We start from the raw sequence: 13,794 nt of genomic DNA, 5'->3' as shown, positions 1-13,794 counted from the left end.
TTAATTTTAATCAAATTTAAATAGTAAGAGACTACAGAGCTGTTACCAATCAAATTAAATCAGTATCAACACAATCTGTGTTTGCAGTGCAGAGGAACAGAATCTGTGTCTGAAGTGGCATTTAGATGCTTTCACACAGACTGTTTAATGCAGGACATTAATGCAGAAACAAAACATTGAATACTAATATTTGAAAGGATTTGGAGGGAAAATATACTTTCAATATAAAGCTAAATTCACTGCATGAGTGAGCCATTGAGTCATTCATTCAAGCGATTCGTTCAAACGGCTGATTGATTCAGTAACGAAACACTGTTGTGTTGCTCAGAGACGCAAAACAGTTCAGCTGTGGCTTTGTTTGAAACTATTTTCATTGATGAAATAGAGCAAATACAGGAACTGTTGTCTAAAATGTAAGCCAATTAATATTAACTTCTTATTTATTGAACTGCTCGTCAAATCAATGTCACATTTGCAATCGTGATATTTAGAGAGAAAAAAAACTCTACTCTTTGTGTGACATACTATATCAGATGATATAAATAAAGACATATAAAAGTCATACGGGACGTTTTTAACCCTTGAATTTTGGTGGAATTCTAAATATTTAAATATTTTAGAATATTTTAATAGACAATCACGCAGTGAAAGCGTGAACTCTAAATGTGAATCTAAATCTCATAGTGTATGTCTGAACTCTCTGGGTGTGTACTCGCTAATGTAAAATCGCATATCGTTTAAAGGGGTCCTATTATGTTCTTTTACAAAGTCTTGATTTTGTTTTGGGGGTGAGCTAGAACAGGCTCTCATACTAGGTTGTTCGAAAAACACATTATTTTTCACATATTTCACATTACAACATCTCTCTCCCCAGTCTGGCATGAACGGCTCGAATAGTTCCTGTATCAAATTAAGGCCCGCCTTCTGAAATACGAAATGTGCTGTGATTGGTTAGCTGGGCCAGCGTGTGCTGTGATTGGTTAGCTGGGCCAGCGTGTGCTGTGATTGGTTAGCTGGGCCAGCGTGTGCTGTGATTGGTTAGCTGGGTCAGTCTGTGCTGTGATTGGTTAGCTGGGCCAGTGTGTGCTGTGATTGGTTAGCTGGGCCAGTGTGTGCTGTGATTGGTTAGCTGGGCCAGTGTGTGCTGTGACTGGTTAGCTGGCCAGTGTGTGCTGTGACTGGTTAGCTGGGCCAGTGTGTGCTGTGATTGGTTAGCTGGGTCAGTCTGTGCTGTGATTGGTTAGCTGGGCCTGGATAGCTGGGCCAGCGTGTGCTGTGATTGGTTAGCTGGGCCAGCGCGTGCTGTGATTGGCAGCACTTGGCGCCTGGTCGGGAAATATCATGCCCCTTACAATAGCCGCCTGCAAGCTTCAGTGTAAATATTGTGTCAAAATCAAATCAATTTGAGCGTGATTTAAACCCGGATGATTGTAACCACTCTAAGTTCGTTTTGGGAAAGCTAGCGTGTCTCCGACATAGTGATAACACTCGCTGCCTTCTCTAGTGCAGCTCAACCAGGTCTCGTCCCATTCGTCAAAAATATGCGTTGTAGTCCAAACGAGTCGTTCGTTGTAGTTTTTGAAATGTGTAGATTTCTGTTAAATAAAATATCTCCTTTTGAAGTGGACTTTGAGCTTTGTAACTTTGCAGATCTTTTTTATGCTCAAACAGCAACATTGCAGACTAACTAAAGTTGAAAAAGTGAAAAAGCATAATAGCACTGCTTTAAACAACAATTATGATATCATCGTAGACGATATATATCGCACGCCCCCAGCTGCAACACACCTGCCTCTAAAGCTGAGATCCTGAAAACCGTGTTTAGCTGGTTCAGGACTGAACTCTACAGGACAGGAGCTCTCAGGAGCGGCCATCCCTGCGCCTTCATAAAACTACAGCCAGTTTCCCTGAATGCTCTCTGAAACACTCACTCCATGCCCTGAGCCGTCTGTCTGGCGATGTCCATCAGCTGGAACATCTGGAAGTTGGTCTCCTGCACATGCAGATGTTTGTAGAGGCTACTTCCTTCACACCACTGCGTCACAATGGCCATGTTTGCCTTGGTCATGTATCCCATAAACAAAACAATATTGACATGCCTGGTCTTCCTGTAACAACAACAGAAACCACTTCAGCTGCTCGGCCAATGAGACTGACTGCATGTGGACAGTGTTTAACAGATGCTAGCACTACATGAACACTGGAGAACGAGATCGTTACAAGGTTATAATGCAAATGTTTCTCTCAAGCTCGCATTTATGGGTATAATGTAATAATTTCACTATAAATAATTGCAGTTTTCCCTTTTGTGGTTTACCTGAGAACAGCTACTTCGTTGCGAAAGGCCTGTAACTGCTCTGGTGTGGGATTCGTGACCTTTAAAATCTTCACAGCAACATCACCTGAAAATTCATGAAATAAAGTAACTTAAACTGACTAAAGCAAGCGGGATTTCTGTTCGTCTAAGCCTGTCGACTCAGCTTCACATTATAAGTGCACTTCAACTAGAATTATAATAAAAATCATGGCCATGAATTAAGAATTCATTCCCACTATTTATTAATTAGTTTCACCATTTTAGCTAAATTGTGTCAATGTTGTAATAATTTATTCCAATCATTTATTAATTCGTTCCCTTATTTTAGTTAAATTATGGCTATGAATTAACTAAATTAAAATGAGGGAACAAAGTAGTGCATCGTAGCCATGACTTAAAACAAGTGAACTAATTAAGTTGTGGGAACTAATTCTTCATTTGAGGCCATGATATATTTTATTTTTCCCCCTGCATGTCATGTATATATCAATATATAGTGATTTTATATAATTTTATTTATATTACCCAACCATTTAGGAATGTTTTTTTATTTTTATTTTTTAAAGTGCCCCTATTATGCCATTTTTAAGGTTCCTAATATTGTATTGCATTTAATATCAGCTCATTTTCCAGCGATTCTCAAACGATTCGTTCTAAGTAGTTCTGCGATTCGGTCTTTCTAAACCCCGCCTTTCCATGAGCCTGCTCTGCTCTGATTGGTCAGATGGCCCGGTCTGTTGTGATTGGTCTACTGTGTACAGCATGTGTCGGAAACGATATGCCAAAGTTGTGTATTTTGAATGCTCGATAGAAATTATAAACATCTATTATTTCTCATACTTACAGGTTGTGATTCAGTGGAGTCAGCTGGTCCAAATACACTGGGCACTGAGCCATCTTTCAAAAGCAAGCGTTTTGTGAAGCAGCCATCAGTAAAATGATGAGAACACAAAAAAGATCGGGGTCGCACTGCTGTGGTACAGTGGAAATTTGAATTTTAGCCACCGATTCTTTGCAGCCTCATCTTTCGGAAGTGAAAATAAAATGAATTTACTTTCACAGCGTAGGACACAGCGTCTTCTCCACATCCGAATTAATGAAGACTCGTTTCGGCTGTTCAGAGTCGATTCTTTCTTACTTTATTTATCATGCACTTTCGGCTTTACAACTCTGCAGATCGTTTACATTCACATACAGCTACATTACACGCTGCATGAAAGGCAATATTCGAAATGGCATAATAGGTGCACTTTAATAATTAGTGACTTAAGTTTTTTTATTTTTATTTTGGAACTCTGATCACAAAGATCAGATTACTAGAGTTAAATACAAAACACTCAGACACTCAAAGACATCCTTTTCACTGGATGTGTTCGATGCCATTGTGAAATAGCCATTACATGCACCCCTGCATGACCACACATCAGCTGAAGTCTATTTAATAACACAAATAAATAAATGAATGGTGAGAAAGAACTCTTACCGTGCCACTTCCCTTTGTAAACTGTGCCGAAAGACCCTGAGCCGATCCTGGAGAGCAGAACCACCTCAGTGGCCTCGATCTCCCAATAGTAGCTGGAATCTCTCTTCTCTCGAGGACGCTAGAGACCAATAAACAAACCACGCCAACATTAGCTAATGTTGACAGAAATGTGACGTACCGTTTAAAAATGATCATTTTGTTTGAGTAGCAAGAAACTGATCCAAACTTAGTTGGCAGAAATGAATCAGATTTTTCATTCTAGCGTGTCTCAAGCAAAGTAAAGTGGACATGGCTGGCGCTTACGATGCGTTTTTCCTGAGTGTTGGTCGAAGGCGCTTTCTCCCTGTGAGCTGGAGCCGGGGTTTTGGACCACTCCGTCGGGCTCTGATCTTGAGGGCTTCCTGTGAATGAATGCGACACAAAAAAAAAAGGGATATGTAAGAAGGTATTTCAACCTTAGCTTTGCTATGAAACCTGAGGAAAGGTTCTGAAAATCCCCTTACCGGATTCATCTCGCCCTAAGGCTTCCTATAAATAAAGAGGGAAGTACTATTTTAACATATGGAAACTTTGAGAGATTTTATGCTGATTTTAGGACAGAACAGTAAGCGCTGGCGTTTCACCTGATAAGCAGCTTCATCGACCGGCTGGGTGGTGCTCACCATGTGGACGTTGGGGGTGGATGTGGACAGCACTTTATGACTGAGAGAAACACCCGGGGACGGCATGGGGGTGATGTAGTTTAAAGCATTTGGCGTCGAGTATCTGTGATAGGGACTAGAGAAGTGTTTGTGCGTCAGTGAATCTCAGCACGCGCTCACACCACGAAGGAGTGTTCGTTTTCTCACAAAGCTTCGGATGAGTTTAGACCCAAGTCTGGCTGTGCATATTCACTTCTTTCATAGCACAAACATAAAACTTCACAATATATATTACAGGATTCACTAAATATTATAGAGTGCTGCAGGGACAGTGTATTTTTGTAGGCCAAAACCCAGAAACGAGATGCATTTTAGCACTTCCGGTTACATCGTCCTGAAGTCAATGGGTTTTCTGAATTGGTTTTTGATTTTAAAAAACAAGGTGAGCCTCATAAGCTTTTGTTGGTCCCAGAGCTTATTTTCTGTAAAAAGCCAATGGGAAAAACCTATTAGGGTTTTAGGCAAAGGAACCAGTGTGATGCTAACATAAGGTTTGGCCTACAAAAATACTCCATCACCGCAGTGCTCTATAATAAAAGCATAGTGAATGTAAAGTTAAAACAAATGTAGGACAGACTAAAGAAGATCAAATGCCACTAGCACATTTAAAAACAAGAACATTTGCTTAGATCTTGATTGGCAAAAAGAATATATATAAAAAACAACAACATCTACAGATCAGGCTCCTGCTGAGTATCAGTGCGCATTTTATGTGAAAGTTACCAAATAGATTTACGTCATCATGAAAACAGGAAAAACTAACAAGTTGCAAAACTGGGTGCAAGTTTACACAGACAAGGCCAGCAACGTCTTGTAATGTGTAGTGGATATATTTCTAAAGCAGTGTGGATTTTAATGGTTGTTAGTTGTTTTAATTACTTGTTGGCCTAGTGTACTTCCACTGGAAGTGTGTTATTGTTACAATTATTTTTTATGATCAATCTCATGCCACAAATGCTGTAATCTTGATTGGGTTGCGTTTCTCCACCTGGCTGGAACTTTCTAAGGCCAATCATTTCAGCACTAAATGGGAAAATATAACTGTTGATTTTTAACTAACAAATATTACTAGTGAAATATTTTAACAGCATGCATGATTTTGAGATTAAGGTGGCTGTTTATGATATAAAGCTGACAAAACTGCGTAAGGAACAATGTTTTCCAGCAGACGATCACCTGAAATGCTTTAACACAAGGAACTACAAGCATAATCCCTAAATACAAGGAAGAAGAAAAAAAACAAGGTGGCATCTTGACATGCTTTGATTTTCAGAGGACTTGTCAAGTCAGTTCACTGCATTTGAGGTAAATATAGAAACAGGCTATATTTACCTGAAGGAGAATTTCGAGTTCTGCATGCGACGGGATGAGAGGGGAGGGAGTGATGGAGTCCCGTTCTCTCCGGGAGTCGGGAACAGCCTGGAAAAGCACACGGCCATTGAATTAACTTAAATTAAATTACAAATACAGAGTTCTGGCATGCAACTCTAGATGGCGCAGTCCGATCTGGACCTGGTGACATCATTGTCACATGGCAGCTGATTGGTTCTCTCCTGTATCGGTAGCCAATGAGCTCGCTGCTCAACATTCAAATATATGACTAGTGCTTGCCGTAGCAGTTGCAGCTTGCTTCAGAAACCCTCCACCTTCCCCAGCTCCATCTGTATAGATCTGCTATGGGGTGATTCATGTATGCTATATGGGGGTTATTCATATGTGTTATATGTGCAACAGCAGTGTTTCTGACATGCTCACGGCAGCATGTTGTGGATGTATTGGCAGCAGCAAGTCTCTGTACTTTCTCTGCCGCAGCAGCAGCAGATCTATTCCGCCAAGACCAAATACATTAACATTGTCATGTACACTACCATGCCAATCCCTCCGAGAGTTGTCATGACAGAAATATTACACATTTTTTCCCAGCTATACAATATATAATTTTAGATGGACTAATGAGGGATTTTCCTTGGTATAATCTTAGAAAACATTATGCTTGTATTTTATTTTATTTTTTTAACTGAAGTAGGGCTTTGTGATGAATTCCTGCAGCATGAAGTGACCAGTACGAGCACCAGAAGAATGGACCTTTGTACCGTGCATTACCTGATTTTCATTGATAGACATCTACAAAGCTCACAGTATGAGGGCCTCTATGCAAAACTCTTTCTGTGCATCAAGAGACTTCCCCTGAACTACATCTACATGTCTATCTTCTCTTCAACAGAGGAAAAAAGCCTGTTCAATATAAAAAAAGCTATGAAACACATACATTACACAAAATCAGCACTTTAAGCATTTATAATAGAACGTGCATAAACTGGGTTCCTATGCCTTCTGAGTTTCTATGACATCTCACTAGAAAAACATATACAATATAGTATTGCTGTAACTTTTCCTTTTCTAGGTCTGGAAATAACATTTTAAACATTAAAATCCTGATATTTACAAGACAGTAGCCCTGTGTAGACGTGAAGCGTGACAAAGCAGGAGTTTGTTCTTGTGTTTGGGTTGATGAACACTCACAGGAGCTGTCGGATGTTGCTCCAGTCCACACACATCGTGGGCACTTTGGTGCTGCAGTGCTCGTGAAACTTGTAGCCGCACGTCTGACATCGGAAGCCGTGCAAAAGAAACTTCTGACATATGTCACAAAAGGCCAACTTCAAAAAGGTTTTTCGTACCTGTGGAGGGGATGGTCATTAGAGAAGTTGTAAAGACAACAATGGCTCAATTTAAACACATTATGGGAACTCACAAAATTGTGCGTAGTCAGGGGTACGTGATCTAAGACTTCAACCAGCAGCTCCTCTCCGACCAGTGAGGTAGAATCAGTGCTCCAATCCATGCGCAACTTTTTACTGAACAAAGAATGATGCGATTTCCTTTAATTGACTTTCAGGGCCAAGATTAAGCCAACTGGAGCTTGATTATTTCAGATATTAAACACACAATAACAGTTTTCATAAGTATTCATGCCCCTTTAAGTCATAATTAGCAGCTCTGCATCTATCAGATTTGCTCTGGTCTCTCTGGAAAAACTGCTCTAGCTCAGTCAGGTTACATGATGGGAGACCTTTACAAGTTCACTCATAAACTGGACCGAGATCTGTACTCAGAGTTGGCCACTCCAGGACAAAAATGCTGATTTTAAGCCATTACTAGAGGTTTTCCTCTAGGATATCACAGTCATTCCCAAATGCATCGGAATTAACTCCTGTGAGCTTGTAAAATGGTCTATACCAAAATCCAGCATTATCAGTTACAATGCATTTTATAATTTGTTATTTTTTTTACATCGTTTTGTAAAAAGAGACTTTCTGTTAATCATTGACAAAAATACCTAATTAATTTGGGTTCAATACATACACAACTTTTTATTGGAACTGCATGTTGATGGCCACATGCAAACAGTGAAGACAAGGCGATAAACTTTGTTGTCAATAATATCACAGTGCTCAGTCTTTCTCACTATATTCAATTCAGACTGCAAGCTCACAACATGTTTTTTTTTTTACCATAGGCCACAACTTACAATGGATGTTCTCGATGAAGCTTGAAAACAGCACAGCATTCCGGCTGAAGCCCACGGACTTTCAGGGCTTTGATGAGGCAGTTGCGTAGCGTCATACCTGGTCGCACGTTCACCTATTACAACACAAGTTAATCACTTAAAAAAATCGCTTAAATTGAAGTGAAAGCATGTTAAGGTTGTGTAGATGAAAGGAACAATCCAGGCTGCATCTTTGGCATTATATCGACAAGCACTTTGTGAATTTGTAATAACAAACTGCTCATTCATCATGGCGCTTACAGCGTAAGTCTATGGGTCAAGACACTGCACCAGGATAATCTCATGCTCATCATATTGTGTCAAACATTCACTGAAAGTGTTCGAAAATAACACAGATTATTTTATTGTTACCACAGTCCGCTGTTTGTTGGGCAGGTAGACGCGGATTGTGCTGCTAGTTTTCGAGTCTGGGATTCTCCCGTCATCTGATAATCTCCGGTACGAGAAGTTCTTGAGAACGGTGGGAGACATGCAGGATTCTTCAAATACCGAGTCTTTGCATCCAAACCCGTGACTGATGCTTTTCCAGGCCCCTTGAATATGCTCCATCACGGCGGGCAGCAGCAGACTTCAATAATCTAGCATGAGAACAGAACAAATAGAAATGACCCGACCTCACAAATACTGATCTGAAATGAGGAACGTGGCCAAAACAATGGTCCTGAAAGGAATAGTTCACACAAAAATGAGCATTTGCTTAAAATGTACTCACCCTCCGGCCATCCCAGATCAGGATGAGTTTGTGTCTTCAGATAAACATAACATTTTAATTTTTGGGTGAACTATCCCTTTAAGACGTTATTAACTAAAAGAGTCCATAATCCATAATAACACTTCCTCCAGTGAAAAAGTGCATCTACTGTCGTTTCTCACATCAAAACCCTGACACGTGTGTTTACTTTAGACCTGTTTTTGGACTGTTTTGGCTTGTAAACCACCACTTTTCACTGGACATTATGGACTTGTATTTTAGTTAAAAACGTCTTAATGCTGGATGTGCCTCAGCTTTTGTCTTCTCCAGATGTTCACTGATGGACTGGAGTGCTGTGGATTACTTGTGGATTGTTGTGATGTTTTTATCAGCTCTCATTCTGACGGCACCCATTCACTGCAGAGCATCCATTGCTGAGACTCTGATGCAGTGCTACATTTTTCCAAACCTGATGAAGAAACAAACTCATCCTAATCTGGGATGGTCGGAGGGAAAGTAAAACAAATCTTTAACAAACAAGACATGAATTATAATATATGGTTAAAAACACCATTTCCTATATCCATTACTCTCATATAGTACCTAGCAACTCTGAAGTGGGTATTGTAATTGTAATGTGACTACGTGACTCAATAACCCTCCAAAACAGCACAGCATACAGTTTATAAACAAGGTCACCCGCAAGTCAAGACTGAATCTAATGTCATGTAATGCAGTCTTTCTATTACAGCTCGCAACATGAGAGTGAAGCTCCTGATAAGTCAAGGACAAATCTCTCTGACAGGGTCCTCCGAACAGAATCATTCAAAAGAACACCCAGGTAGTCTTCAGATGATAATAATAAAATCATAATGTTTGATGATTAGTATTTCTACAGCACACTTCTGCTTTCTGCTTCATCAAAGACGGGTCAGTCTTTCTGCAAAATAATTCTTGTGTAAAAATGAGTATAAACTTTTGTATTTATTACAGTTTTTCTATAACATTCAACATCCAACCAGGAAGGTTTATCTAAATAATAGATGAAGCTAAAGCCATTCACTCAGAAGTCATGATAATAATAACACAGAACAACAGCCCAATTTTGAGCTTGATAATAACAACAACGATAAAATTAATAACTTAACTGCCTGAAAATGGTAAGGACAGATGATCGACAGGCCAAGACTATTTCCACCGCTTCTCAGGACAAAGCACACACATAAAATGCCCAACAACACATCTGATGAAGTGTTCTAGGACACACTTTTGTTGTTGCAAGAAACATTAGCCATCACGTCTTTGCCGCTAAGAAGAGCAGAAACGCAGATGGTGACAGATATCACGTCAATAACTGTGTCTGAAAACAAGCCATTACGACTTACAGTAGAATGAAAGTAATCCAAAATTGTTGGATTACTGCTATTCTGTGTTTCCTAACCGTTCTGTGTATGAAGAACTGGCAATATTTCATGTCCTTTCACAATCACAATGGTTTGTCCACACTGCGGCCAGCTCACGATACAAGTCACGCAAGTCACACAGTATTCGTGGCCAAGCGTTTCTCACCCATTTTGCATGAGCCACAGAGATATCCACCTGTTCTCGCTCGGAAAGTAACTGTGTAACTATGTTGGGTTTAACTGCTGTGGCCTGCTGATCCTTTTTTAGGTCTTCATTGTTCTGACATCAGAAACCTGTCGAGCAGGTCTGAGCAGCTATCAGAGACAGACACTCTCTGCTGATCTGATGCTAATGCTGTGAGAAACACAAATGAGTCCGGAGTAAAACACTCTCAGTGTTAGGTTTACAAGTCAAATCGCTGCCCTCAATTTTACAACACGCTGTCAAAAATGTCATAATGTCACTTCAATATCTTGAAGCTACCTAACGAAGTGTTTGTGTGTGCATATTATAATATGATATAAATGTATGAATATCTTTGCGTTAGACAAGTGTGAAAATACTGTTTTGGCCACTAAACACCAATTAACCAAAGTTTGTTTTTCAATTTGAAACTTTTAAAATATTCAATATTTATTCATTTTATGATTTCTATATGTGACCCTGGACCACAAAACCAGTCATAAGGGTCAAGAAAGCTGAATAAATAAGCTTTCCATTGATGTATGGTTTGTTAGGATAGCACAATATCTGGCTGAGATACAACTATTTGATAATCTGGACTCTGAGGGTGCAAAAAAATCTAAATATTGAGAAAATCATCTTTAAAGTTGTTCAAATGAAGTTCTTAGCAATGCATATTACTAATCAAACATTAAGTTTTGATATATTTACGGTAGGAAATGTACAAAATATCTTCATGGAACATGATCTTTACTTAATATCCTAATGATTTTTGGCATAAAAGAGAAATCTATAATTGTGACCCATACAATGTATTGTTGGCTATTGCTACAAATATCCCCCAGCGACTTAACACTGCTTTTGTGCTCCAGGGACACAGATCAGTAACTATTCTTGAAATATGGCTCTTTGCATTGGGGATAAAAGTCAAATAATGACTGTTATTATAATACAACTACTAAAAAATGTCCACAATTATGGATTTCAAAGAATAGCTACGAAATGAAACATTCTTGTTTAGACTAACAGGTCTCTAAAACCATATTCAGAACACTTCTTTAGACCCTGCAGAGAGGTTTATAAATACTATTGCATCAGAAAGCAGCACAATTAAAGCCATTAGAGGAGTGCTGATAGCCTGATGTCTACAGATCACTCGGCTGAACCACAATAACATCAGTTTGCTTGGGTTCAGACTCATCTGCAGTAGCTAGTACAATAAATGCAGAACAGTACAGACAGGCTTCATGAAACTGCAGTCTGAGGAAACAAATGTGTTTTTAAAAATGCATTCAAAGGACATCTGGGTAATTCTATAAACAAACATTTCACACAACTTGATCAAACGGAGAAGATTTGTACTGGAGGAAAAACTAGAGAACAATGAAGAGGGTTGTTAATGTTTCATGTTGGCAGTAATTCATATCACACAGTTACACTTCATTTGTTTCAATATATCAGACCTTGTTACATTAAACCCGCTCGTTCACACTCCTGGCATTATTTACCGACACAAGAAATGATACTGATACACTAATGTTTTAGCAAAGTCCATGTAGTTGTCCTTTGAGAAGTTTAAGCAGCTATACTCGCTGGATCTGTGTGGCAACAAGACACGCAGCTGACTAACTACACGACTACAGAAAGAAAGGGGAAGATTTACCCGTGTTTACTAACACATTCTCTAGTACACTTCACACAAACACTGATGTTTCAGCGCAACAGCGAGCGTCTGTAGCGTTACTGAGCCCCGAGTCATTGCGACCCGATCCGCGGCGAGGAGCGCACCAAGCCTGCGAGGAGTCCAGAGAGCAAGGGCTTTACTCACCAGAGAAAGTTGTTGAATTGTTGATCCGCCATGATTTCCATCACTGCAGCGACGCGACGAGCTCGCTGGTTTTTGTCCAATGCTTCAAGCGGTCGCGTGATATGGCAAGCGTCACTAACATTTAATGACCCAGGTTTCGACTCGTCTAAACTCCAGGACCAGATGACTCATGTGCAGTGTGATTGGTAGGCTAAAAATATGAATTGAAGATGTCTACATTGCAAGTTTGACTAGTCACAACACGGATAGTTGCTTTCTATATATTTTTTTTTGTAGCTGTGTTGGGTACAAACCTTGGGAAGGTTACTTTAGAAATGTACCGTATTGACCCGAATATAAGACGATGTTTTTTTGTTGGAAATGCATCTGAAAAAACGCGGTCGTCTTATATTCAGGCTCTAGACTTTGACATGTCAATAATACACACACAACAATAGGTGCCACCAAATACTCATAAAACCAGTGTGTCGTGAAATACGTAATGGAATGCGTGTTGTAAAGATCGCGAGTAAAAACAAAAGAGAAAGAAAAGCTTACAGCTGCATGAGTCATGACTGTCACGTTAGCCTGATGCGACCAAACTCTCTTTGTGATTTTAAAACGTAACACAGAACCCAGATTTGAAGACGGCAGAACTTCTGACTTCTTGTTGGTACATTTGACCAGTTTTTACCATACTTTCAAAACAAAAATTAAATAGGAAAAATATGCAATATGATAATAATTGAAGACAAAATGTGTTTTACTGAGAAAAAACAAGATTTGGTTTTTAAAAAGCCTTTTTCCAAAAGGTACATCTGGGAAAAGGGGGGTCGTCTTATAATCAGGGTCGTCTTATATTCGGGCCAATACGGTAATAAGTTACAGATTATACTTTAATAAAGTAATGCAACGGATTACATTTCATTACTTTTCTAAATTTCTAATGTTTTTCAACTGTTAATCATTTTCAAACATGTAAACCAGGCAGGGTTAACCGATTGCTCTCAGACATTTTCGAATTAAGATTCAAGTAAAATTTCATTTTAAAGCACAGGGACCACTTACATCGAGAATATTTTGAGGTTAAATACAGATTTTAAACCATAACAAGAAATATTTTAGTTGCTATGATGCAGTTTCTCAAATCTTTGCATAACTATGACAGGAAAAACCGATTGCTCTCAGACATTTTCGAATTAAGATTCAAGTAAAATTCTTAAAAAAAAAATAAACCACATAAACCCAAAAAGGATAAGCATGTGTGCTATGCTGTGTCCTGAATGCCTGTCTCATATTTTAGAGCAGTCGCTGCAATTTATGAAAGAAATCAATTAAATCTGTATGTGGGTGTGAAAATAAATTCAGATGTAACCCACTTTGTAATCGTTAACATTTTCATAAGTAACTGTAATTTAATTACACATTTTTTTCTCAGTAACTGTAACTGATTACAATTACATTTATTTTGTAATTAAATTACGTAATTCTGTTACATGTAACTAGTTACTCCCCAACACTAATATTAAAGGGTTAGTTCACCCCAAAATGAAAATTGTCATTAATTACTCACCCTCACGTCATTCTAAACCCGTAAGACCTCCGTTCATCTTCGAAACACAAATTAAGATATTTTT

The 13,794-nt window shown here is 39.0% G+C and overlaps 1 protein-coding gene and 1 long non-coding RNA gene across 2 annotated transcripts in view; one reads left to right on the top strand and one right to left on the bottom strand.

Annotated features, from left to right (window-relative positions):
- Positions 1 to 12,351, bottom strand: part of raf1b (Raf-1 proto-oncogene, serine/threonine kinase b) — a 24,379-nt gene extending 12,028 nt beyond the window's left edge. The window contains exons 1-12 of the mRNA XM_016249309.1: positions 12,179 to 12,351; positions 8,424 to 8,650; positions 8,034 to 8,146; positions 7,257 to 7,359; positions 7,025 to 7,182; positions 5,834 to 5,920; positions 4,424 to 4,577; positions 4,304 to 4,328; positions 4,104 to 4,201; positions 3,801 to 3,918; positions 2,318 to 2,402; positions 1,932 to 2,108 (exon numbers count right to left, since the gene is read on the bottom strand). Of these exons, the coding sequence (XP_016104795.1) occupies positions 1,932 to 2,108; positions 2,318 to 2,402; positions 3,801 to 3,918; positions 4,104 to 4,201; positions 4,304 to 4,328; positions 4,424 to 4,577; positions 5,834 to 5,920; positions 7,025 to 7,182; positions 7,257 to 7,359; positions 8,034 to 8,146; positions 8,424 to 8,621 (1,316 nt within the window). The 5' untranslated portion in view covers positions 8,622 to 8,650; positions 12,179 to 12,351. The remainder of the gene's footprint in view (positions 1 to 1,931; positions 2,109 to 2,317; positions 2,403 to 3,800; positions 3,919 to 4,103; positions 4,202 to 4,303; positions 4,329 to 4,423; positions 4,578 to 5,833; positions 5,921 to 7,024; positions 7,183 to 7,256; positions 7,360 to 8,033; positions 8,147 to 8,423; positions 8,651 to 12,178) is intronic.
- LOC107564280 (uncharacterized) lies at positions 886 to 9,001 on the top strand. Its single transcript, XR_001606201.1, has 3 exons — positions 886 to 896; positions 5,343 to 5,344; positions 8,885 to 9,001. It is a non-coding gene; the product is annotated as an uncharacterized lncRNA (long non-coding RNA).
- Positions 12,352 to 13,794: the final 1,443 nt, after the last annotated feature.

Source organism: Sinocyclocheilus grahami, unplaced genomic scaffold (assembly GCF_001515645.1).
Source record: "Sinocyclocheilus grahami isolate Dianchi unplaced genomic scaffold, SAMN03320097.WGS_v1.1 scaffold921.1, whole genome shotgun sequence".
NCBI lineage: Eukaryota > Metazoa > Chordata > Actinopteri > Cypriniformes > Cyprinidae > Sinocyclocheilus > Sinocyclocheilus grahami.
Note: the sequence above shows the minus strand (reverse complement) of the source record. Positions and strands in the feature narration are given on the sequence as shown.